Source organism: Lithobates pipiens, unplaced genomic scaffold (assembly GCF_037356315.1).
Source record: "Lithobates pipiens isolate NorthernLeopardFrog02 unplaced genomic scaffold, aLitPip1_a1.2 Scaffold_18, whole genome shotgun sequence".
Classification (NCBI taxonomy): domain Eukaryota; kingdom Metazoa; phylum Chordata; class Amphibia; order Anura; family Ranidae; genus Lithobates; species Lithobates pipiens.
The window spans coordinates 624565052-624592751 of NW_027507758.1; the positions used below are offsets into that span (position 1 = coordinate 624565052).

The 27700-nt window shown below is 43.2% G+C and overlaps 2 protein-coding genes across 2 annotated transcripts in view; both read left to right on the forward strand.

The window, feature by feature from the left end:
* Nucleotides 1-27443, forward strand: part of LOC143989314 (uncharacterized) — a 49163-nt gene extending 21720 nt beyond the window's left edge. Inside the window, exons 6-11 of the mRNA XM_077489399.1 lie at nucleotides 21-245; nucleotides 322-540; nucleotides 623-817; nucleotides 971-1106; nucleotides 1814-3401; nucleotides 26223-27443. Of these exons, the coding sequence (XP_077345525.1) occupies nucleotides 21-245; nucleotides 322-540; nucleotides 623-817; nucleotides 971-1106; nucleotides 1814-3401; nucleotides 26223-27117 (3258 nt within the window). The 3' untranslated portion in view covers nucleotides 27118-27443. The remainder of the gene's footprint in view (nucleotides 1-20; nucleotides 246-321; nucleotides 541-622; nucleotides 818-970; nucleotides 1107-1813; nucleotides 3402-26222) is intronic.
* LOC143989313 (uncharacterized) lies at nucleotides 23623-24408 on the forward strand. The gene is made up of 2 exons (XM_077489398.1): nucleotides 23623-24018; nucleotides 24146-24408. The coding sequence occupies exons 1-2, from the start codon at nucleotides 23935-23937 to the stop codon at nucleotides 24374-24376; spliced, it is 315 nt and encodes a 104-aa protein (XP_077345524.1). The 5' UTR covers nucleotides 23623-23934; the 3' UTR covers nucleotides 24377-24408.
* Nucleotides 27444-27700: the final 257 nt, after the last annotated feature.

The following is a 27700-nucleotide window of genomic DNA, read 5'->3' on the forward strand; positions in this document are numbered from 1 at the left end:
ATTTTTTTATTTATTTTCAGAGTGGAAACCTGAGAGATTCTAAAGTGGAGGTTAAAGAAGAGATAAAAGAGGAGGGTGATGAGGATGGGGTGATGGAGGAGTCAGAGTTCCTGAAACACAAAGAACTGTACCAGGACATCATGCTAGAATCATCGAGCTACAGAAACCCACCAGAGAGATGCCCCCGTCCTCTGTATTCCCGGGATTCCACACAGGAAGATCACACCATCCCTCACCATCATCAGGTATTGGAACAATTTTTGGCAGTTCTGATTTATACACAGCATGTTTGTTACAATGGATATTTTATTATATATTCAGAGTGGAAACCTTGGGGATGGTAATGTTGTTAAAGAAGAATTTAAAGAGGAGGATGAGGAGTATGTAGTGATGAAACAGCTTTCTGAAGGACACAGTGATCTCTACAATGACATCATGATGGAGCCATCAAGTAACAGGAACCCACCAGAGAGATGTCCCCATCCTCTGTATTCCCGGGATTCCACACAGGAAGATCACACCATCCCCCACCATCATCGGGTAGATGAGGAACAGTTATTGGTAGTTCTGATTTATATACAACATATTTTTTTACAATAAATGTTTTTTATTTTATATTCAGCGTGGAAACCTCAGGGATTATAATATTTTTGTTAAAGAGGAGGAGGAGGCGTATAGTGCGATGGAGGAGCTTTCAGAAGCACCCAAGGATATAATGGAGCCAACTAATACTAGAAACCCACCAGAGAGATGTCCCCGTCCTCTGTATTCCCCGAATTCCACACAGGAAGGTCACACCATCCCTCACCATCATCAGGTAAGTGGAGTTGAGGGTCTGGAACATAAATTGATTGAACTCTGACATGTGGAGACGATGTGTGGACTCTAAAAGATGATATTTTCTATGTGCTCTCAAATCATGAATACTTCTATTTTACAGATGTCATTTTCTGCCATTCTGTTGGTTTAGGGTGAAGATCTGCTGAACATGAAAGTTGAGGGTGATGTAGAAGAGATGTCTGTGAGAGATGATCAGCAATACATAGAGGAGACTGGAGGGATGAGCACATTTAAAGAGGAGGACACTCCTACAGAGATCAGCACAGGTGAGCCATAATATATGCTTTTATCTCTACTCTGTTACTGCACACTTATTGGCCCAGAGTTGGGCAGCAGCTGAGTGATATCAGCCAATAATAGGTTGATGATAATCATTGATACCCACCCTACACATTAAGTTGTCTTCTTGCTCAGATAAACCCCCTCCTCTGTGCTGTGGACAAAATTTGTGTACTCAGACATTATTAATGTAGATTCTGGGGTTCATCTGGCAGTGTTATGTTGTGTTTCACATCTAGTTATAGTACCACAGCTATAATAACACAGATTGTGCCTTTCTTAGGTTGACCCCTCTTTTTTTCAGCACACGTATTTCTAAATGTTGACATGAAACTCTATTTACAGTCTTTCTGGGATGAAGTAACAATAAGCATCCTCCGGTGCTGCCAATCACCAGAAGCCTAGACCTAGGTCACTTTGAGCTTCTTGTTTATCAGAGATCACATGACCCAGTGCCTAGGCTTGTGGTTGCATTTTGAGCATGCACCTCCCAGTCCCCATTGGTTCCTACTCTTCTGATAAGGCTGTGTAAATGTAAAAGTGATCTGGGAGGAGGACCAAAGGCCCTTTTACCGAAGAGGTGAAATCAGTCGGTTGGGACATTCACAGAGCGCATCTGCTCACTAAAATCTACATGATGCAGATGGTTGTTTAAAGTGAACTAACCTTCTTATATCTATTTATGTTTTTCCAGGACACTGCATGGAGAAACCCTCAAAGGATGGTATCTCTTTATCTCCAGGTTATGAAATGGAAGATGAGGACATCGCACGAGATTGTGCAGGGAAAAAGACAATGAGCTCAGCTATGGATGGCGGACTTCACAATGGAGATAGACTATCAAATCCCTCTGACTCTGAGCAACCTTCTACTGTGAGGGATGATACCGGAATTCGGGGGGCGGAGAAATTTTCCTTTCCTGAATGTGGGGAAAGTTTTAGCTCCGAATTAAGTCTTACTGTACATCAGAGGTCTCACGCAGGTGAGAAACTTCATTCCTGTTTTGAGTGTGGGAAATGTTTTATAACAAAATCAAAACTTGTTAGACATCAAAAAACTCATCCAGGGAAGAAGCCATATTCCTGCCCTAAGTGCAATAAATATTTTGCAAAGAAATCAACACTTGTCACACATCAGAGATCTCACAGGGGGGAGAAACAACACTCCTGCAGTGAGTGCCGGAAATGTTTTTTATGGAAGTCAGACCTTGTTAGACATCAGAGATCTCATACAGGACAGAAGCCGTATTCGTGCCCTGAGTGTGGGAAACGTTTTTCACAGAAATCAGCACTTGTTAGACATCACAGATCTCACACGGGTGAGAAGCCACACTCTTGCCCTGAGTGTGGGAAAACATTTTCACGGGAATCAGACCTTGTTTCGCATCAGAGATTGCACACTGGAGAGAAGCTATCCTGCCCTGAGTGTGGGAAATGTTTTACAGCGAAATCAAAACTTGTTAGACATCAGATATCTCACACGAGAGAGAAGCCATACTCCTGCCCTGAGTGCGGGAAAATGTTTTCACACAAAGTAAACCTTGTTATACATGAGAGACTGCACGCAGGGAAGAAGCTTATTTTCTGTCCTGAATGTGGAAAATGTTTTACAAAGAAGTCAGGCCTTGTTAGACATCAGAGATCTCACAGGGGCCAGAAGCTGCATTCTTTTCCTGAGTGCGGGAACATTTTTTCACAGGAATCGGACATTGTTTCTCATCAGAGATTGCACACTGGAGAGAAGCTATCCTGTCCTGAGTGTGGGAAATGTTTTACAGCGAAATCAAAACTTGTTAGACATCAGATATCTCACACGAGAGAGAAGCCATACTCCTGCCCTGAGTGTGGGAAAATGTTTTCACACAAAGTAAACCTTGTTATACATGAGAGACTGCACACGGGGGAGAAGCTAATTTTCTGTCCTGAATGTGGGAAATGTTTTACAAAGAAATCAAACCTGGTTAGACATCAGATATCGCACACAAGGGATAAAACGTATTCCTGCCTGAATTGCAGAAAACAGTTTTCACAGAAATCAGACCTTGTTAAACATCAGAGAATGCACACGGGGAAGATGCCAAATTCCTGTTCTGAATGTGGAAAATGCTTTGCACAAAAATCCAAACTTCTTAGACACCAGAGGTCTCACACAGGGGAGAAGCCATATCCCTGTCCTGAGTGTGGCAAATGTTTTTTACAGAAGTCAGACCTTGTTAGACATCAGAGATGTCACACGGGGGAGAAGCCATATTCCTGCCCTGATTGTGGGAAATGTTTTTCACAGTCATCAAACCTTCTTTCCCATCGAAGATTGCACTGAATGCAGGAAATACTTTGCAGTGAAATTAAAACTTGTCAGACATCAGAGATCTCACAAGGGAGAGAAGCCATATTCCTGACCCGAGTGTGGAACATGTCCTTTGTAGACATCAGAGATCTCACACAGCATAGAGGCCTTAGTCCTGTCCTGTACGTGGGAATGTTTTATACAGAAATCAGACCTTGCTAGGCATCAGACATTGCACACGGTGAGCAGTCGTATTCCTACCCCAAGTGTGGAAACTGTTGTACAAGGAGATTAGACCTTGTTATACATCAAAGTTCTCTCAGAGGGGTGCAGGAATGAGCTTACTGTACCCGAATTCACTAAACTTGCTTCTAAGCTCTGAATGTTAATTCAAACCTTTGTTCTTTTAATAATGCCTAAATATTTTTTTTTTTTTTTTAATTTTTATTAACCACTTGCCAACCAGCGCACGCCGATGTACGTCGGCAGAATGGCACGGGCAGGCAAATGGGCGTACCTGTACGTCCCTTTAAATTTGCCACCCTGCCATCGGGAGCGCGCCGCCGGCAGCGCGCTCCCGCGCTGGTCGGGACCCCCGTGAGTCCGGTCGCGGGACCCGCGGACTCGATCGCCGCGGGCATACCCGCGATCGTCTCACGGAGCAGCCGAATGAAGAAATGCCGTTGTAATCAGCATTTCTCCATTCTGCCTAGCAACTAGTGACGCTGATCTCTGCTCCATGTGATTGGAGCAGAGATCAGTGTTCATTAAATTAAAGCCCAACCCCCCCACAGTTAGTAACACACCCCTAGGAACACTTAACTTCTACACTGCCACCCACTGGTTAACCCTTTCACTGCCAGTGTCATTTACACAGGAATCACTGCATTTATATAGCAGTGATTACTGTATAAATGACAATGGTCCCAAAAATGTGTCAAAAATGTCCGATGTGTCCGCCACAATGTCGCAGTCACAATAAAAATCGCTGATCGCCGCCATTACTAGTAAAAAAAAAAAAAATAATAAAAAAATATTAATAAAAATGCCATAAAACTATCCCCTATTTTGTAAACGCTATAACTTTTGCGCAAAGCAATCAATAATCGCTTATTGCGATTCGATTTTTTTTTTTTTTTTTTTTTTTTTACCAAAAATATGTAGAAGAATACGCATCGGCCTAAACTGGGGGAAAAAAATGTTTTTTTTATATTTTTATTATATATTTTGGGGGATATTTATTATAACAAAAAGTAAAAAATAATGCGTTTTTTTTTTTCAAAATTGTCGCTCTATTTTTTTTTATAGCGCAAAAAATAAAAACCGCAGGGGGGATCAAATACCACCAAAAGAAAGCTCTATTTGTGGGAAAAAAAAGGACGTTAATTTTGTTTGGGAGCCACGTCGCACGACCGCGCAATTGTCAGTTGAAGCAACACAGTGCCGAATCGCAAAAAGTGGTCTGGTCTTTGACCAGCAAAATGGTCCGGTCTGTAAGTGGTTAAACATTAAAAATGCATAATGCCTTTTAAATTAGTTTGGAAGACACATTAACCGCTTTCAGACCGGACCATTTTGCTGGCTTAAGTCCAGACCCCTTTTTGTGATTCGGCACTGCGTCGCTTTAACTGACAATTGCGTGGTTGTGCAACGTGGCTCCCAAACAAAATTGATGTTCTTTTTTTCCCACAAATAGAGCTTTCTTTTGGTGGTATTTGATCACCCCTGCGGTTTTTATTTTTTGCGCTATAAACAAAAATAGAGTGAAAATTTTGAAAAAAAGCATTATTTTTTAACTTTTGTTATAATAAATATCCCCCAAAAATATATTTTAAAAAAAACATTTTTTCCCTCACTTTAGGCCGATACGTATTCTTCTACATATTTTTGTTAAAAAAAAATCGCAATAAGTGATTATTGATTGGTTTGCGCAAAAGTTATAGCATTTACAAAATAGGGGATAGTTTTTTATGGCATTTTTATTAATTTTTTTATTACTAGTAATGGTGGTGATCAGCGATTTTTTTTTTTTTTTTTTTTTTTTCTTTTTTTCTTTTCATTATGGCGGACACATCGGACATTTTTGACACATTTTTGGGACCATTGTCATTTATACAGCAATCGGTGCTATACAAATGCAGTGATTCCTGTGTAAATGACACTGGCAGTGAAGGGGGTGTCCAGTGGGTGGCAGTGTAGGGGTTAAGTGTTCCTAGGGGCGTGTTACTAACTGTGGGGGGCTGGGCTTTGTGTTAGTGAACACTGATCTCTGCTCCAATCACATGGAGCAGAGATCAGCGTCACTTGTTTCTAGGCAGAACGGGGAGATGCTGTTTACAATCGAGTCAGCGGGACCCGCGACCGGACTCACGGGGGGTCCCGACTGGCACGCGATCGTGCCGCCAGCAGCACACGTGCGCATTGGCAGGACGTCATATAGAAATGGACGTACCTGTATGCCAATATGCCTGCCCGTGCCATTCTGCCAACGTACATCGGCGTGCGCCGGTTGGGAGCTGGTTAAAGCTGCCTGTGAAGTGCCACCTCTATGATGTAAACAAAAAAAGTGACATCTGCAAAGAAAAAAAAATATATTTAAAGGATAACTTCACTTTCATGGGGAAAAAAAAGCAAATAAAATATAATATAGCTTGTACCCTTGTATTTTTCCTTTTTTAATTATGTTTCTTTTTTGTTGTGTCTTTAATTCTAGTGTTTTTCCGGCTCATATAGCACAGTGTTACGTTCCATTGTCATTATGGCCAATATGTAATGATGATATATTGATGTCTCAGACTACTACATTCCTATAGGGAAACAGCCTATTCTCTACATTTTATGGAGTGTGTGCTATATATTTATATCAGATTGATAATTGTTATATGCAAAATCCGTGTCTGTTCTAATTTTTTATTTTTCTGCAATAAAAAACATTGCTGAACCAAAAAAAGTTGGTCAATCCCTGCTTCTGGACAACCTTTTGGAACTTTTTGAATCTTCGAAACTTGGATCCAAAGGACTCTCAAGCCCCATACACACTATCAGTTTTTCTCCTGAGTTTTTCCTTCAGGTTTACCAAAACCATGTAGTGGAAGGGTCTGCCTGATTGCATACAAATTGAAACTCCTAAAGTTTGACCTCATATTATACGGTTTTGGTAAATCTGATGGAAAAACTCAGCAGAAAAACTGATAGTGTGTATGGGGCATTACCGATATATATACTCCCTCCTAACAGGTCCTCCTTCTCCCGAAAAACCTTCAACCTTAGAACATACATTCTCCTTCAAGACTTCTTCAAAACTATGGCAATCGGCATCTTCCCTAACCTTGAAATACTCACGTTGTATCGAATACTGAGACTCTTCTCAGAAACGATTACACAACTGGTACTATACTCCGTCTAGACTAGCAGACATTTTCCAAAATTACTTCTCCCTTTGCTTGAGACAATGTGGCAATTCAGGTACTCTCTCACTGGCATTGCCACATTATACAAAACTTCTGAACCAGGATATTTTTGTTGATCTCTAATATCACAAGATTCCAAAACCCAACTAACTGAAAAGCAGCTTTACTGGGTTTAGACATGGATTCCTGGCCCATTGACTTCCACCCCATAATCGCTCATATCTTTACCGCAGCCCGATTAACCATCACTCATAATTGAAAACTTCTGAACCCCCTGATCGTACCATATTTATACAAACTCTCAATGAACATGCTTCTTATGAAAAAGCCCACCTCTTGCAAACAAATTTCATCCAACAATGGAATCCCTGGCTACAACATCCCAACTTCTCTCTTAAAGTGCGATGCCCCCTTAAAAAAAAAAAAAAATTTAAAGTCAGCAGCTACAAATACTGCAGCTGCTGACTTTTAATAATCGGACACTTACCTGTCCCGGGGTCCAGCGATGCGGGGGAATGAAGCCCCCCTTGTTCCCCGCTCCGCTCGCGGCGCCGTCATTCTTACTGTGGCCACAGCTGGGCACCCACTGCGTATGCGCGAGCGGCGCAGGGCGCCGTGATACGCCGCACAGTCATCTGGGACAAGTGACAGGTCCCAGATGACTGTGCGGCGCGAGGGGAAGTGATAGAATGGAATAGAAAGAATATAACCATGTTCCAAAATTCAAATTTTGAATCGAATAAATTTGATTTTGAATGGAATTTGTTTTAAATTTGAATGCAATAAAAAAGTATAGAATAGAAAAAAAAGTTTAGAATAAGAATAGAATATAACCTTTTGAAATTCAAATTTTGAATAGAATAAATTCAAATGGTATAGAAAAGACTAGAAAATAAAATAATAGAATTCAAAAAACAACATCATAGAATACAATACAACAAACAATAGAATATAACAGTTTTCCAAAATTTGAATTTAGAATAGAATAAATTTGAATAGACCACAAAAGAATAGAATATGATAGAAAAGAATAGAATAGTAAATGAAAGAATAGAATAGAAAAAAAACAATAGAAAAGAATGGAATATAACCATGTTCCAAAGTTTAAATATCTAATAAATTAGATTTTTTAATGGAATTTGATTTAAATTTGATTGCAATTTGAATCGAATAGATTAAAATTTTCCGAATATGGTCAAATTAAGTTCATTTGGACCAAATTCAGAACATTTTAGTTGATTCAAATTTGAATAAATGAGAAAAATTCTTGAAAACAAATTAAACAAAATTATGTAAATAACGAAATGAAACAAAATGTTTTCATTCTGCACATGTCTACCATGTAATGTTGATTTGTTTATACTCATTATTGTTATGGTATATTGTACCTCAATAAAGAAATATGGGGGGGAGATTATCTTTCCTTTTTCATTATGTATCTGTAAATGTCTGTAAAATGTAATGCAATATGGCTACCTGGAGGTGTTCTGTATACAGAACGCTCCCCCAGAAACATAATTTCCCACTTGTGTGACTAAGATTCAAATCAGATTTCAGGCATCCCCTGCAACAAAAATTTCATTTTTGGTGAGATACACCCAATAGGAAATCACATCTAAAGGGATGCCAAGCCAGCAGCTTTCCTCATTAGAGCCCTGCAGGTGCAGCTAATTGTGAAACCACTCCCATTAGATTCTGGACGCAAACACACAGGGATTTCTTCAGTATAATAAAAGGTAGGAATCTGCAACATTTGTAAAAATCCTTGCAATGTACATAGATCACTCAGAGGGGAATGTTTTTTATTCTCCAAAAAAGTGGAGTTACACTTTAACCACTCGCTACCTGTATAACTTATACGGTACCAAGATGGTACTACTGTGTAGGGATGGGCCGAACGGACCCCTGTTTGGTACGCACCAGAACTTTCAAACACCGCGAAAGTTCAGACCCGCATAACAGACCCCATTAAAGTCAATGGGACCCAAATGTCAAAAGTGCCCATTTTGAAGGCTTATATGCAAAAATGTCAACAATTCTGTGTTTTTCTGTCAATATGGGGTGCTGTGTGTACATTAATGAGGAAAAAAATGAACTTAAATGATTCTAGCAAATGGCTGAAAAATAACAAAGAGTGAAAAATTTAAGGGGGTCTGAATACTTTCAGCCCCCACTGTATCCATAAAACATTTTTGGGTGAAAAATTTCATTTTTAAATGAGCAGTTTTTGTTTTAGGTTCAATAAGTTTTTATTATTTTAGTGCATTTTTAAACAAAAAGGAACAAGAACAGTACCAGACAGCTGACAGAAGGCGTTCAAGGTCAAATTAATTTGAATTGTAAAAACAAGAATATAATACATTCCATTACATATCTTAAGATTACTGGTGGGTATGTCTAAGTAGTATTGTTTCAAGTATAATATTGACATTCGGGTGGTTGTCATCCCCGACTATCCGGATGCCTCTATGGGAACCTGCTGAGTCCAGAAACCGAGGGGGTAAATATGTCTAAACCGAACATTATTAAGTGTCGCAACCCAGGTTCAGTGTATTTTCATGTCTCTTGACTATCTGAAGCACTCATACTGGGGGTACTGAGTACTTGTAGCTTCATGGAATGATTTTCTATGACTAGAGATAGAAGAGCTAGGTAGAAGGAGAAGTGTTAGTAAAGGGGGGAAGCTAGGTAGAGAGAAGTAGGGTTATAGGGGTGTGAGAGAAAAGAGAGGGGTGGGTGCAGAGACAGCGGGCCTCATCCTTTAGTGGATTTATCCTTCATGGACAGACAAACGCTTATCCAAAGTTGGGGGTTTTCAGTTTCTCAAGAAGTGCTTATTGGTGAGATTCTGCTCTTCAGCTTATCTGAAGTAGAGTAAAGCCTCCAGATGAATGAAAACGTTGTTTCTTTTTCTTTGAGCAGTTTTTTTTTATTTTTAAAGTGAAAGTATAAAAATGAAAAATTCCTTCCAATTTAGTGCCTGGGTGGTCCCTTTAGTCTACCCGTAAAGTGACAGATCTGTACCATGTCTAGAATCTGCTGCAGCAATAATTACATTTATAAAGCCAAATAAAATGACATTTTCCCTGCAAGCTGCCTTTATTTTACTCAGCAAAAGCTGGGAAGCCGGTGTGTATGATGAGGCCACAATGTAGTGCACTGAGAACAAGATTAGAGATTTTTTGGATACATTCTGGTGTCACTTTGACTTTGGATAGAAGTAACGGGTGCATAAAAATTGGTCTTTGGGTGTCGGTGGTGCCTTCCCACCGTAACCCTATAGAGTTGCTCTTGGTGAAGGCAAAAAATATCTGTCTTTGGGTGTTAATTGTGCCCATGAAACCTATACCCAAAACATTCTTCCAGATAAAATGATTGAACATAGCTAGGCAGCCTCAAAGTCCTGCAGAGATTCCACATCCCAAAAAGACTTAATCAGTGTCATCGGCATCAGGGGCTTCATAGCTGGTACTCCAGGACTGATTCATTTTTATAAAAGTCAAACGGTCCATGGAGTCTGTGGACAGGCTCGTTCTATGATCAGTAATGAAAACCTGCAGCAGTGAATGCCCGTTCTGAAAGCACGCTGGATGCAGGGCAGCCCAACAACTCAATAGCATACTGGGCAAGTTCTGGCCAGTGGTCTATTCTCATGACCCAAGTCAGTGGATCGTCAGCTGGAAAGCTCTCCATCTCTCTTTTGGCCCCAAGGTAATTGTTCATCATGTGATGCAGATGCTGCCGATTGGATGTGGAAGCTGACAGCCCTGGGTGGCGAGGACTAAAAAAATCAGAAATGCCTCACTTAGGCAGACGCCTTCTCCAACGCTCCTCTTTTCACCAATAGAAGACTCTATGTTTTCCACCACACTGTAATTTAATGGAGTCAGGAAAAATGTTAAATAAAATCCTCTTTAACTTGTCCTCAAGAGATGCTATCTTCTGTACTCTCTGTGGGGATGGGAGGAGTTCTGTGACCTCCCACTATGAGGCATAATTCAGAATCAGTGGTGGTTTTAGGCAGGGATTGCACATGACCATCACTCCACTCACATATGGGAGTCTTTTCTCCCTCTTTCCCCCCCCCCCCCTTCTTCCTCACTTATCAGTAAATAAATATTTTTGTTTAGATACTGGTCGGCAGCTGGGGTTCAATCCCCCTCCCAGTCGCCGGGTAAGGCCTTTTTTTCCCCCAATTTGCAAGGGCGTGTAGTTAAGACTCTGCTTTTACTGTCTCCATTATGGTTTTGTTAAATTATTATTATCTTGTGATTTATGATGATCTATATATATATATTTATATCTATGAGTAATTTTATGTATTTTTAGATGAAGGTAATTCCTGAAGAAGCTGAGAAGCGAAACTAGTCGAAATACCTCACCTTCCCCTATGAAATTGTGATACAACTTGAATCTGTAATGTTTTTACTCTAATAAATTGTATTATTTTTATGTAATATTTGACTCTTCTCTCACTTTGATGTAATAAATCTATGTGCCCCGTAATAGTCCCCTCGCTCATACCTTCCCGATACCTCTGATTGGAGACCAGAGATCTCGATATATTTAGTAGACATGTGCATTAGTTTTCGTCCGAATGCATTTTCGTCCGAATTTCAGCTATTTTCGTTTTCGTTTTGACAAACGATAGCGAAAGCACAAAATCCGAAAAACGAAAGATCCGACATAAATAAATGCTTTATTTTCGCTTTCATTGTTACAACAGTTCGATATAGAATAGGAGATTCGACATGACTCTGACAACAATCTGTCTATAGAACCTGTGGTCGAATGTGCTTAACCTTACCTCTATTAGTCCAAGATTATATAGAGAAAATATTCGACAGAGAAAAAAGATTCGACAGAGAGAAAAGATTCTGCAAGTTACTGTCCTAAAAAGTGTTTGGGGACCCGGGTCCTGCCCCAGGGGACATGTATCAATGCAAAAAAAAGTTTTAAAAACGGCCGTTTTTTCGGGAGCAGTGATTTTAATAATGATTAAAGTGAAACAATAAAAGTGTAATATTCCTTTAAATTTCGTAGGGGGGGTTGTCTATAGTATGCCTGTGAAGGGGCGCATGTTTCCCGTGCTTAGAATTGTCCCTGCACAAAGTGTCATTTATGCAGGAAAAAAAGTCCTTTAAAATCACTCGCAGCTATAATGAATTGTCGGCTCCCGTAATACAGAGAACACTCATTGAAAGTCATTGATAAATAAATAAATAAATAAAAAAAAAAGCGTGGGGGTCCCCCAAATTCAATTACCAGGCCCTTCAGGTCTGGTATGGATATTAAGGAGAACCCTGCCTCAAATTTAAGAAAAAATTTGACGTGGGGTTCCCCCTAAATATCCATAACCAGACCCTTCAGGTCTGGTATGGATATTAAGGGGAACCCCGCGTCAAATTAAAAAAAAAATTGACGTGGGGTTCCCCCTAAAAATCCATACCAGACCCTTTATCCGAGCACGCAACCTGGCAGGCCGCAGGAAAAGAGGGGGGGACGAGAGAGCGGCCCCCCCTCCCTCCTGAACCGTACCAGGCCACATGCCCTCAACATTGGGAGGATGCTTTGGGGGTCCGTGACCCCTCAAAGCACCTTGTCCCCATGTTGATGAGGACAAGGGCCTCATCCCCACAACCCTGGCCGGTGGTTGTGGAGGTCTGCGGGCGGGGGGCTTATCAGAATCTGGAAGCCCCCTTTAACAAGGGGACCCCCAGATCCCGCCCCCCCCCCCTGTTTGAAATGGTAAGGGGGTACAAAAGTACCCCTACCATTTCACAAAGAAAGTGTAAAAAATGTTTAAATAAAACAAACACACTTTTTAAAAATTCCTTTATTAAAAATAAAAAAAAGATTCCAGCGGCGGTAATCCACTCTTGCTATCCAGCGACGGACGGTCATCTCTCCAGCGATGTCTAATGTCATCCAGCGCAGCGCAGCGAATCCTTCGTCCTTCTTCTGTCTCCTCCACGGAGACACTGCAGGCATTCCGGCGGATGACGTTTCTTATATACGGAGGGCGGGGCCACCCGTCACCTGACCCCGCCCCCCTCTGACGCAAGGGGAAACCCGGGGTTCCCTGTGACGTAGGGGTGACCCGCACCCCTCTGATGTAACACAGGCAGGTTTCCGTTACATCAGAGGGGGGCGGGGTCACCCATACGTCACGGGGAACCCCGGGTTTCCCCTTGCGTCAGAGGGGGGCGGGGTCAGGTGACGGGTGGCCCCGCCCTCCGTATATAAGAAACGTCATCCGCCGGAATGCCTGCAGTGTCTCCGTGGAGGAGACAGAAGAAGGACGAAGGATTCGCTGCGCTGCGCTGGATGACATTAGACATCGCTGGAGAGATGACCGTCCGTCGCTGGATAGCAAGAGTGGATTACCGCCGCTGGAATCTTTTTTTTATTTTTAATAAAGGAATTTTTAAAAAGTGTGTTTGTTTTATTTAAACATTTTTTACACTTTCTTTGTGAAATGGTAGGGGTACTTTTGTACCCCCTTACCATTTCAAACAGGGGGGGGGCCGGGATCTGGGGGTCCCCTTGTTAAAGGGGGCTTCCAGATTCTGATAAGCCCCCCGCCCGCAGACCTCCACAACCACCGGCCAGGGTTGTGGAGATGAGGCCCTTGTCCTCATCAACATGGGGACAAGGTGCTTTGAGGGGTCACGGACCCCCAAAGCATCCTCCCAATGTTGAGGGCATGTGGCCTGGTACGGTTCAGGAGGGAGGGGGGGCCGCTCTCTCGTCCCCCCCTCTTTTCCTGCGGCCTGCCAGGTTGCGTGCTCGGATAAAGGGTCTGGTATGGATTTTTAGGGGGAACCCCACGTCAATTTTTTTTTAATTTGACGCGGGGTTCCCCTTAATATCCATACCAGACCTGAAGGGTCTGGTTATGGATATTTAGGGGGAACCCCACGTCAAATTTTTTCTTAAATTTGAGGCAGGGTTCTCCTTAATATCCATACCAGACCTGAAGGGCCTGGTAATTGAATTTGGGGGACCCCCACGCTTTTTTTTTTTTTTATTTATTTATTTATCAATGACTTTCAATGAGTGTTCTCTGTATTACGGGAGCCGACAATTCATTATAGCTGCGAGTGATTTTAAAGGACTTTTTTTCCTGCATAAATGACACTTTGTGCAGGGACAATTCTAAGCACGGGAAACATGCGCCCCTTCACAGGCATACTATAGACAACCCCCCCCCCCCCTACGGAATTTAAAGGAATATTACACTTTTATTGTTTCACTTTAATCATTATTAAAATCACTGCTCCCGAAAAAACGGCCGTTTTTAAAACTTTTTTTTGCATTGATACATGTCCCCTGGGGCAGGACCCGGGTCCCCAAACACTTTTTAGGACAGTAACTTGCAAATTAGCCTTTAAAATTAGCACTTTAGATTTTGAACGTTGGAGTCCCATAGACTTTAATAGAGTTCTAAAGTATGCTATATAGTTAGCTCCGTCGAATCTTCTTTATACATTCGACAGACACCATAAGCCTTCCAAGACAGATTCGACCGTAATTCATGTGGATTTTCGGACGAATGCAATTTTTGAACGAAAAACGGAATAAATAAAAACGAATTTCGGGAGTAACTAAATAAATTAAGTTTTCAGACGAAAACGAAATTCCGAAACGAAATATTTTACTCTGCACATGTCTAATATTTAGTTTATATACAATTGGGATGAGGGTGCCATTAAAACTTTATATCTTCTAACCTTCTAGTGAGGCCACCCATTTCCTAATGGAGTCAGGAAAAATGTTAAATAAAATCCTCCTTAACATGTCCTCAAGAGATGTTATCTTCTGTACTCTCTGTGGGGATGGGAGGAGTTCTGTGACCTTCCCCTTATAACGGTGGTCAAGGAGGGTTGCCAACCAGTAATCATCCTTCTCCTTTATGCCACGTATTCTTGGGTCCTTTCACAGGCTTTGAAGCATGAGGTTGCCCATGCGCCTCAAATTTGCCGAGGCTTGAGAAGCAGACTCCTGGGTCACTCAAGATGGCAGCATCTGGAACTTCCTCCTCCCAGCCATGTACTACTCTCAAGGGTCCTGGTGTTGGAAAGCCATCGCTTACAGATTGGCACATGTCTTCCTCTTCTTCGAAAGCCTATGGAAGTGCCAGAATCCTCCTCCTCATCCTCCTCCCCTCTCTCCTCCTGTGTGTTCTGTGACATAGGAAGGAGGCCTCCTGATGACGCAACAATTACATTTGCGAAACGCGTAGTGGCTGTCGGGACCCCCATTGAGTATGTTCGGTGGATGAGGAAGAGGATTGGGACGTATTCTCAAAAATCACAGATCACTGCTGAGGGCTTTGAGCATACGGAAAGGTAGACCATTTCCATATTCCTACGTACATGGCTGGACATGCTTGGTGCCGACTCAGGCACAGGCATATGTGAGTGTGAATTTGGCTATTTAAAAAAAAAAAAAATGTAATAAATTAGTTTTGACTTGCTGCACTATGATGGTCCCTTATATATTTTTGTGCGCTAAATAGAACGAGAGGTTTCTATTTCCTGCTTGGAGAGACTGTTAATGAGACCCTTAAAGGAGTGGTTATCCTTAATGAACTAAAGGCGCAGATACAGATTAGGTCTGGTGAGTGGCCATTTCATCTGGTGGTGGTAAAATCACTTGGTTGGTGATCATAAGAAGCACTTTATACTTGAAAAGAAGCACTTTTGAAATAAGAGGAACCAATCAGCACTGAAGCGATTGTTTATCTATATATGCACTGTGCACTTTTTCGTATAGGAGTGATCAATCACTTGGGACATTTATGTTACACTGTGACTAGTTTTTTATTATATGTGTTTTAAGGCACTATAAAGCACTTTATTTGATATTTCTGCAAGGGTGTTCCTAGGTAATCACTCACTTGGGACATTCATAGTATTTTTGTACTGTTTGTTGTATAGGCACTTTAACTATTAGATTGTAAGGGTGTCTCTGGATGATCACTCACTTGGGACATCCACAGTATATTTGGTTCCATATTCTAGGGGCATTGTAAGGCAATTTAATTACTTGGTATCACTGCAGGGTTGACCAGCCCGGATGACGGACTGGCTCTGCAGTGGTACCAATACTTTTTGAATATTTTGAACATTTTTGGTTTCTGTTCAGCACTTTTGCAATATTGTGATAGAGGAGTTATTCTTTATAGGCAAGAAGGTTTTTCATTTGAGCACGGCACTCTTGGCTAAATAAAAAGTAAAGTTAGCGCAACCCATGCTTTATATACATTATTCCAGATTGGGACTTCCAAACGGGTGTCAGTAAAACCCACCCACTTTCTTTGTTTCCCTCCACACTGATCGTGCCAAAATTAAAACAGTAAAACCTTGGATTGCGAGCATAATTCGTTCCGGGAACATGCTTGTAATCCAAAGCACTTGTATATCAAAGCGAATTTTACCTTGGTTACCTTGCGGGCGTGCTCCCGAGTCCATCACTCGGCATCCATAGCCACCGAATGTATGACTCGGCCCCACCCCCCGGTGCCCATGTCATTGGATTTGACTGACAGCAGCGAGAGCCAATGGCTGCGCAGCTATCAATCTATCCAATCAAGAGCCAAGAACCCTGGGCAGAGGGACAGCGCATCACCACTGTGAGAAATAAGGTGAAAAAACGCAAGGGTTTACAACCCCTTTAACTGTTCTGAGCCTGGTCTGAAATTATTCAGAAGGGTGCATTTTGGTTCTGGCGTATTCCAAATACCTTGGATTGGAGAGGGGTATGAGGTAACACTACTACAAAAGGGTTAACTTGGCAAGCCACAGAGATGAGTAATATAGTTGCTATAGGTAACCGAGTGAGGGAACGCGTCATTCACCAGTCGTAAGAGTTACAGATCCTCAGGTACCAAGGGGGTCGATGTTCTGGCTCCCACCCTGATGGTTGGTATCCGATAACATCCAGATGCTGTTGCCCTAGAGCTGTGTTTGTGCATTTAGTGTCCATGATTTTAACCATTCTTCAATAAATTTGGATGTCTTTATGCTGGTAGTGCCGCCACCTTTCTTCTTTTTGCTTCAACAACCAGATCCAAACCTGCGTTACAGAGATCTATGGCATGGCCATGAAGTACAGAAAAGAGAGAGTTAAACAGCATGCATGAGGTCCATGCTAGGTGCTCGGCAGGACCCCATTCTGTTACTGGCAGTGAGGTAACAGAGGCAAGCTGGACTTGTGTAGTGGCCACAGGCTCAGCGTGTCTCCATGACCGTGTGGAGTTGCTTTACAGAGGAACTCTGCACTTTATTACTGCACGCAATGAAAGCTCATCTCTAAGTCAGGGAACTGCCTTAATCTTGGATTCTTCAAATGACCAGAGTCTTCTGCTCCCAGATATTGATGAGCATGCTCTGCGTGAAAGGTGCCCCCATGTGCACGGGCACAGATAACCCCCCACGTCTGCGGGCTGCTCTTTGTGCATGCACAGTTCTTTGGGCAGGAACATGACCACAGTTTTCCTGATGGTCCCTTACATTGGTGACCAATGGGAGGACCCCCTTATTTCGGTGGTCAGTGGGAGATGGATATTCTTACAACTGCATCCGTGGGAAGACTGCCCCCTTACAGATCATTGATACTAGTTGGTACAGAGAGACAGACATTTTTTCATTGCTGAAGGAACCCCTAGAAACATTTGGAGGAACCCTGGCTGTGAAAGGCTGGACTAGGCAATATATTTCTATCCCCCTTGGTGGGAGTGCATACCTCCCAACTTTCTGAGATGGGAACAAGGGCCACCTATTATCAAACGTATGTAGACATAGGACATGCCTCCTGTCACGATCACCTAAAGGAGAATTATCCCAAAAAATTATTAGTTAAACACACAAGTGATTTTGTTTAGAACTACTTTTCCTTTTTATTGGCTTTTGAGATTTACAAATGCAGCCATTTAGAATTTAGATGAAAGGTTTAGCACTGGGAAATACTTTTTGAAAGATAAAAAGTGCATTTTATATACAACTATATAGATTAGACCAAAATGAGGAAAAATCAGGAGGAAAGAGGGACTTTGCTCCAAATCAGGGCCAGTCCCTCGAAATCAGGGCCAGTCCCTCGAAATTAGGGACAGTTGGGAGTGGAGATGACCCCATCTATAAAGATATACAGTACATACACACACAGCACAAGGTAGTTTTCACACTACGAGATGTTTCACAGGGCTGCACTTCCTCTGAGTTCCACAAGGTGGTAATCTCACCGCTACCCAGATAGGAAGTCTCTATGGAAGACAGGAAGTGATGTCAGGTACACACAGGAAGTGATGTCAGGTACACACAGGAAGTGATGTCTGGTACAGCGAAAAAGTTCCTTATGGTACAAAGTAGAGAGGAGATGTTACTGGAAGTGGCAGCAGAGAAGGGAATAAGATCTTATTTTATGTTTGAAGATATACAGTATGTATACACAACAAGGCCATGTTCACAAAGAGGGACAGAGAGACTTTGTTCCAAATCCGGGCCAGTCCCTCGAAATCAGGGACAGTTGGGAGTGGAGATGACCCCATCTATAAGACCCCTTTCACACCACACCGCAACTTGCGTCGGCGGTAAAACGCCGCTATTTTTAGCGGCGTTTTACCGCCGGATTTGCGGTGCATTTCGGGCGCTAGCGGGGCGCTTTTACCCCCCGCTAGCGGCCGCGAAAGGGTTAAAACCGCCGGCAATACGCCGCAATAGCGGCGTTTTGCCGGCGGCATTACAGCGCTGCTCCATTGATTTCAATGGGCAGCAGCGGTGGAGGAGCGGTAAACAAACCGTTCCTTCACCACTCCAAAGAAGCTGCTGGCAGGACTTTTTTCTGACGTCCTGCCAGCGCACCGCTGTAGTGTGAAAGCCCTCGGGGCTTTCACACTACACACAATGGTGCAGCTTCTTTAGGGCGTTTTGCAGGCGCTATTTCTAACGCTATAGCGCCTGCAAAACACCCTGGTGTGAAAGGGGTCTAAAGATATACTGCACATACACACACTAAAATACACAGTTTTCCCTTATGGGAAAAACTGTATTTTACGAATTTGGGATGTTGGCTAGTAAATAGCAGTTTAGTACGTTAAACCTCAATTTTTTTGATGTACATACACACACACAGCACAAGGCTGTGTTCACGCTATGAGATGTTTCTCAGGGCTGCAGTTCCTCTGAGCTCCACACAGTGGTGATCTCGCTTCTTCCCAGACAGGAAGTCTCTATGGAAGACAGACAGGAAGTGATGTCAGGAATAAGTAGGAAGTTCCAGGTGAGAAGTGAGTCGGGAGAGAAGACAATGCTGGAAGTGGTAGTAGAGGAGGTAATAAGATCTTATTTTCTATTTACACCCAGTAACCCCCCGTCATGTCCGTCCTCTTCCTCCATAGTCACTGTGATGTCTTTTATCTCCAGCAGATGATGATACACACATATATAGTGTGGGAACCTAGATTAACCCCTTCGGGGCAGAACATTTCCCCCACTTACGGGGCCGGAACATTCCCTTCATTTTGGAGATACATTCTAGTAATATGTTCCTCTAAACTTTTTACTTTGAGGGCCACATTGTATATTTTATACATATATTCGCGGGCCGGAAAAATAATTCATAAATGAAATCCACAGCAGAATAGTATTTGACAGTGGATGGTGTTCCTTTTCCGGTGTCTTGCCAAATAACGTCCTCCATCGGATAGTGTCCGCTGCGCATGCGCAGTACACAGCAACACAGATTCCGAAAATCGCCTGCGCCGTGAGTCCAGGTTCTATCCCCACCATCCAAATGGACATAGAGTAGGAACAAAAAAGAGCCGAGCGCAGCGAGGCCGAGCCCGAAGCGTGGCGAGCGAAGCTCGCCTGCGAGGGGCCCTCTAAAATTCATAACCCTATGTCCGCTTGGATGGTGGGGCTACCACCTGCACTCACGGCGCAGGCGCCGTTCAGCTTCGGAGATTTTCCGAAGCTTCGTCTGCTCCGTAGTGCGCATGCTCAGTACGGAGCGGACACTATTTGATGGCTGGACACTATACAGCAGAACACCGGCACCTAAACACTGGCGCATCATGCAGCGGGAATAAACTTCCAGTGTGCATGATGCCTTACATCAGTCTCCCCATTCATCTGTGTCATCATCAGAGTTTTACCATACATTTGTGTCCCCATCTGTATTAAGGGGTTAAATCTCATGTTTCATTTAACCCTAGGTTCATTCATATATTTAACCTTTCAGATATGTGGTCAGTAAATGCAAAGATTAAAACACAACAACACACAAAGAATGTAATAAAAAGATTTACTTAGCTTTGATTAAAGATGTATACAGATGATACTATACAGGATAAATACAGCATATTCAATCCAGGGGAGTCACAAGCTCATTTTATAAATGAGCTACCTAGATTAGACAGTCAGGCTCCCGCCTTTCCTCAAAATGCAAACTAGTCCCCCAGTCATATTTATATGGTAGTGAAGACAATGGCTACAACTGATGAAAAGAAAAGGTCAAAGGTTCCCAACTTCCCATAGCATAATGAAGCAGATGCCTCATGCATTAAACATGTTGTATATAGACAGTAATCATTCTTAACTATTCTTGTAATTCAATAACTAAAGTTATATATAAATTTAGACCCATACTACACCATCACTCATCAGAGTATCCCCACAAATTGGTGTCCCCATCAGAGCCATCAGCCCACCCCACATGTTTGTGACCCCATCAGAACAATCAGCCCGACCTGCATATTTTTGTTCCCAGGGGTAGGGTTGCCACATCATCCCTTTAATCCAGGACACACATTAATTACACACATTAAATCTGTAGCTGATTAAGGTGGTAATTAACCACTTCCCGCCCCGCCTATAACAGATTGATGTCCGGGAAGTGGTTCTGTTATCCTGACTGGGCGTCATATGACATGCAGCAGGATAACATGCCAGCGCGCGCGGCGATCATGAGTGCGTCGTGTGAGTCTGACATGCCGCATCTCCGATCACGATAAGAAGCCTCTGACAGAGGCCTCTTACCACGTGATCAGCTGTGACCAATCACAGCTGATCATCACGTGAACCAGGAAGTGCCGGTAAACTGCATTCCTCGGTTCGCGCTGAGAGGGAGAGCCAATCAACGGCTCTCCCTGTCAGAGGGCGGGGGGTCTGTGCTGATAATCAGCACATTGATTATCAGCACAGCCTCCATCAAATGTACCCATAACCTGCCAATCAGTGCCGTATCATAACCCCCGACAGTGCCCAATAAAGTGCCAATCAGTGCCCACCATAGTGCCAATCAGTGTCCATCTCAGAGCCCAGAATTAACACCTGTCAGTACCTGCCCAATCAGTGTTGCCCGTCAGTGCCGCCTGTCAATGCCCATCAGTGCTGGTTATCGGTGCCCCATCAGTGCTGCATATCAGTGCCGCCTATCAGTGCCCATCAATTCTACATTCTAAAATGTCGCTCTTTTTTTCGTTTAGCAAAAAATAAAAACCACAGAGGTGATGAAATACCACCAAAAGAAAGCTGTATTTGTGGAAAGAAAATTATTAAAGGGATGGTGTGGCAACCCCACATCAGAGCCATCAGACCCCCCCCCCCCCCCACACACGTTTGTGTCCACATCAGAGCCATCAGTCCCTCCACACCTTTGTGTCCACATCAGAGCCATCAATCCCCCCACACGTTTGTGTCCACATCAGAGCCATCAGTCTCCGCACACATTTGTGTCCACATCAGAGCCATCAGTCCCCCCACAGGTTTGTGTCCACATCAGAGCCATCAGTCCCCCCACACGTTTGTGTCCACATCAGAGCCATCAGTCCCCCCACAGGTTTGTGTCCACATCAGAGCCATCAGTCCCCCCACAGGTTTGTGTCCACATCAGAGCCATCAGTCCCCCCACACGTTTGTGTCCACATCAGAGCCATCAGTCCCCCCACTTGTTTGTGTCCACATCAGAGCCATCAGTCTCCCCACAGGTTTGTGTCCACATCAGAGCCATCAGTCCCCCCCCCCACGTTTGTGTCCCCATCAAAGCCATCAGCCTACCACACATTTGTGTCCCAATCAGTCCCTCCAGATGTTTGTGTCCCCATCACAGCCATCACTCCCCCGCATGTTTGTGTTCCCATCAGAGCAATCACCCCCCACATTTTTGTGTCCCCATCAGAGCCATTACCCTCCCCCCACCCCCACCACACACACACACACCCCCCCCCACACACACACCCCCCCCACACCCCCACACACACACATATTTGTAACTACCTCACAGTTCCAAATGTATGTGTACTTTACCACTGTACATTGTGTATTGATTACACTGGCTGTGCAGACCTGCTGCACCTCCCAACTTCTGTCCAGCTGGTAGTACACAAGTGAGGTGCTAAATCACCTCATTGGTTCCTAGGATGCAGGCGGTCCTAGCAGCCAGCACAGTGAGTCGCTGGGAGTGATTGCGGGACCTGCGCTGCATATTGCCCAGGGGTGAATATGCAGCGCAGGTTCCACAACCGACAGAGACAATCCCTGCACTGAGTCTGAGTACTCCAGCTGCGGGCCCTGAAGAAGTGGCCCACTGGCCATACTTTGGAGACCCCTGCTCTAAACAAACAGCACTGACAATAAATAGACAAGACAATGACCATCCTGACCATACATGGCCTACAAAGGACAATAATTACACTACACGGGCAGAAAATGGGCAATCATTACAATTTGCAGCCAACACAATGATGGAGTGCAGGGGTCAGGAGTATGGTGCATAGAACCCCTTACATTGCTGGTCAGTAGGAAGAAAACCTTTCACAGCCTTCCATGAAGAATATGTTCCATCATTGGCGTCCGAGGGAGGAAAATACTGAGGGAAGTAGAGAAGCTGAGGGGTGAAGGGGTACTGAGGATGCAGGACTGTGGGGCTGAGGGGGTAGTGTAACTGAAGGACTCTGGTGCAGATCCATTGTTGATCACGATAAATGCTGGCCGCCGACCACAAAAAGAAAACTTTCTGCACTCCACGATGGCTCTCGCTGTTTGACAGCTCTGCCGCCTCCAGACACTAAATAAACTAAGGGGTGGGGCCACCGGGTAAGGTCACTTGGTGACCCTGCCCCTTGTGATGCTTGATCAGTGGCATCACAAGTGGGCGGGGCCACCCAGTGATGTAACCGGGTGCCCGCCCCTTAGTTTATTTAGCGGTGGGAGGCGGTGGAGCTGTCAAACGGTGGAAGCCTTCGTCAGGTGTGGGCTTTATACTTCTTTTTTTTTGGGTAGGTAGCCAGCGTTTTTTGTGATTGATAATGGATCTACACCGGGGGTGCATTGTTTTTTTTTAAATAAAGGACTTGTCAAAAATTGTGTGTGCGTTTTTATTTACTTTTTGACTCTTTTTTTTTTTTTTTGGTGAATGAGTAGGGGTACAATGTACCCCTACTCATTCACATGGGAGAGGCTGGGATCTGGGGCCCCCTTCTTTAAGGGGGCTTCTGGATTTTGATAAGTCAACCCCCCGCACCCCCACAAGCACCTGGGCCAGGGTTGTGGGGAAGAGACCGTTGTCCTCATCAACATGGGGACAAGATGCTTTGGGGGGCCCCCCCTCTACCCCCCCAAACCAACAAATGTCAGGAAAAGGTTTAGTGTTTAAGTGGTTAAAGTTTCTTCACTTACACACAAAGTCTATTCCATAATATATATATATATATATATATATATATATATATATATATATATATATATATATATATATATATAGTTTGGGGATTCTAAGTAATTTTCTAGCATAAAAATGTTTTTAACTTGTAAACACCAAATCTCAGAAAGAGGCTTGGTTCTTAAGTGGTTATGGAACTTGTGCCCTCATCCCTCTATCCGCCAGTATTGAAATAAATCATTAAAAGACACCCCTAGACTGAGCCTGAGTTTTGTCAGCATGTTCTGGAGCTTGTAAGTAAGTTAGCAGCCTCCGGACAAGTAAGAGAGATCATTCCTTCCATTACACCCTTCACATTCTCTTATTGTGTGACCAATACCATCCAAATAAATCTTACTTTAATTTACCAAAGTTATCCTTCTATAAGGAGACCTGTATAGATCAAGTGACGGCACCAATGAGGATGGAGGAGGACCGGAGTCACATGACTGAGAAGATACTAAACCTCACCCTGGAGATCATCTACCTGCTGACCGGAGAGGTGAGGAGGATTCTGGGAGGTCACATGACATCACTCTTATCTCTATTAATAAAACACAGACCTGACTGGAGAGATGAGGAGGATTCTGGGATTCTAACAGGATATTCCTATTGGTTCTTCAATACAGAGATTTCCTCTTCTGAAGTCAGGAGATCATATGACCATCACAGAGCCTCCATGTGACTTCTTAAACCCTGAGAGACACAACATGCAGAAGATTCTAGAAGTCACCAAGAAGATGATGGAGCTGCTGACAGGAGAGGTGAGCGGTGCCGGGAATTCTGGGACATTATCCAGTAACAGACAAGGGATGTGTCTGGATGGTGACTGTATCATTGTGTGTGTCAGGTTCCTATAAGGTGTCAGGATGTCACTGTCTATTTCTCCATGGAGGAGTGGGAGTATTTAGAAGGACACAAGGATCTCTACAAGGACGTCATGATGGACAATCAGCCGCCCCTCACATCACCGGGTAAGAGGAGACTTTATTGTAAAGGAGAGAGCAGTACGGAGGATCCACCTAGATCCCCCATCATCTGATAAACACATAGAAACAATGTATTCAGTCAGTGTGTGTGTTTCCTACAGATGGATCCAGTAATGGGAACCCACCAGAGAGATGTCCCCGTCCTCTGTATTCCCGGGATTCCACACAGGAAGATCACACCATCCCCCACCATCATCAGGTAGGTGTAGTTGAGGGTCTGGAACATAGTGATTGAACACTCCGATATGTGGAGACGATGTGTGGACTCTACAAGATGATATTTTCTGCCATTCTGTTGGTTTAGGGTGAAAATCTGATGAATGTGAAAGTTGAGGGTGAAGTAAAAGAGACGTATGTGAGGGATGATCAGCAATATACGGAGGAGGCTCGAATGATGAGAACATTCAAAGAGGAGGACACTCCTACAGAGATCAGCACAGGTGAGCCATAATATATTCTTCTGTTATCTCTGCTCTCTTACTGCACACTGATTGGCTCAGAGTAGGCCTGTGCGCATCATGTCTCAAGTCCAGGAGATGCTCAGCCGAGAGCTGAAGGTTCTGATGAGAGGCCAGGACTGCAAAGAGAGGCGACAAAGCACCCAGATCTGCATAGAGCTGCACGTAGCTACCACACCTGTCCATAAAAAGGATCTTGTTGTTTCGGATGACAGATGATACAGATCTTTTCTTTTTGTATAATCTTGTCATTTCTGAAGGTGTCAGGATGTCACTGTCTATTTCTCGATGGAGGAGTGGGAGTATTTAGAAGGACACAAGGACCTCAGCCAATAATAGGTCCATAATCACTGATATCCTTCCAGTAGATTTCTTCTTTTCTCTCAAATAAACCCCCCTTCTTCAAACTGCAGAAACAATTTTATAATATATATAAATTTTGAGTTTCATCTGACAGTATTGGGTTGTATTTCATTCCTAGTTACAGTAGCACAGATGTGATAATACAGATTGCGCCTTTTATAGGTTGGTCCCTCTTCTTTGAGCAGACTTACTGTATAGCTAAACGTTAACACAAAACTCTATTTACAGTGTTGCCGGCATGAAACAGAAGTAGCAACATAAAAACAAAACACTTTACAGAAGTAAATACTGCTTTGAGCTCGCTCCAGTGCTGCATATCACCTCAATCCTAGGTCTGTAGTCATTTGTTCTATGATAAAGGTTCTAAAAGTCTGACATTTGAACCTTTTGTTTATCAGAGATCACATGACCCAGTGCCTAGGCTTGTGGTTGTGTGAAGAGCGTGTACCTCCCAGTCTCCATTGGTTCCTGCTCTTCTGTCCAGGCTGTGTAAATGTAAAAGTGATCTGGGAGGAGGAACAAAGGCCCTATGACTGAAGGGGAAAAGTCACAGCTGATTGATACATCTGCTCACTAAAATATACCTGATCCAGATGGAATCTTGTTTTAAGTGAACAAACCTTCTTGTATCGATCATATATTTATGTTTTTCCAGGACACATCATGGAGAAACTCTCAAAGGATCGTTTCACTTTATCTCCACGGTGTAAAATGGAAGATGAGGACATCGCAAGAGATTGTGCAGGAGAAAAGACAATGACCTCAGCTATAGATGGAGGACTTCACAGTGTGGATAGACCATCAACTCCCTCTGACTCTGAGCAACCTCGTACTGTGAGGGATGGTGGTGGAATTCAGGGGGCGGAGGAATTTTCCTGTCCTGAGTGTGGGGAAAGTTTTAACTCTGAACTAAGTCTTACTGTACATTGGAGATCTCACACGGGTGGGAAGCGTCATTCCTGTTCTGAGTGCGGCAGATGTTTTTTCCGTAAATCAGAACTTGTCATACATTGCAGATCTCACACGGGGGAGAAAAAAAATTCATGCCCTGAGTGTGGAAAATGTTTTGCAGCAAAATCAAAACTTATTGGACATCTTAGATCCCACACAGGAGAGAAGCCGTATTCCTGTTCTGAGTGCAGGAAACGTTTTTCACAGAAATCAAAACTTCTAATGCATCAGAGATCACACACTGGGGAGAAGCCGTATTCTTGTCCCGAGTGTAGGAAATGTTATTCACGGAAATCAAATCTTATTATACATCAGAGATCACACACGGGGGAGAAGCCATATTCTTGCACCGAGTGTAGGAAATGTTATTCAGAGAAACGTATTCTTGTTAAACATCTGAGGTCTCACACAGGGGAGAAGCCATATTCTTGCCCCGACTGCAGAAAAGGTTTTTCAGATAAATCAAGCCTTGTAAGCCATCAGAGATCTCACACGGGGGAGAAGCCGCATTCCTGCCCTGAGTGTGGGAAATGTTTTTCACAGAAATCAAACCTTGTTTCACATCAAAGATTGCACATGGGAGAGAAGCCAAATTCCTGTTCGGAGTGTGGGAAATGTTTTGCAAGGAAACCAGAACTTGTTAGACATCAGAGATCTCACACGGGGGAGAAGCCGTATTTCTGCCCTGAGTGCGGGAAATGTTTTTCGCGGAAATCAAACCTTATTTCACATCAAAGATCTCACACAGGGGAAAAACCCTATTCCTGCTCCGAGTGTGGAAAATGTTATTCACGGAAATTCAAACTTGTTATTCATCAGAGCTCCCACAGAGGTGTGTAGGGGGTGAGCTGAACGTACCTGGGTTGAGTTTACAGGAGGTTCTCTAAACTTGCTCCAAAGCTCTCAATGTTAATCTGAATTCAGTTCTTTTAATAATGTTTAACCACCTCAATACAGTGCAGTTACACCCCCTTCCTGACCAGACCAATTTTCAGCTTTCAGCGCTCTCACAGTTTGAATGACAATTACTCAGTCATCCAACTCTGTATCCGTTTGAAACTTGCGTCCTTTTTTCCACACAAATAGAGCTTTCTTTTAGTGGTATTTAATCACTAGTGTTTTTTTTATTTTTTGTGCTATAAATAAAATAAAACGTAAATTTTGTGAAAAAATGCCTTTTTCTTTGTTTCTGTTATAAATTTTTGCTAATTAATTTTTCATCTTAGATTTTGGCCAAAATTTATACTGCTACCTATCTTTGGTAAAAATAACCCACATTAGTGGATATTATTTGGTCTTTGTGAAAGTTATAGAGTCTACAAACTATGGTGCCAATCACTGAAAATTGATCACTTCTGATCAGGCCTTCAGTATATCAGGTGAGTCTCATTTCTTGAGACACTAACAAGTCAGGAAAGTACAA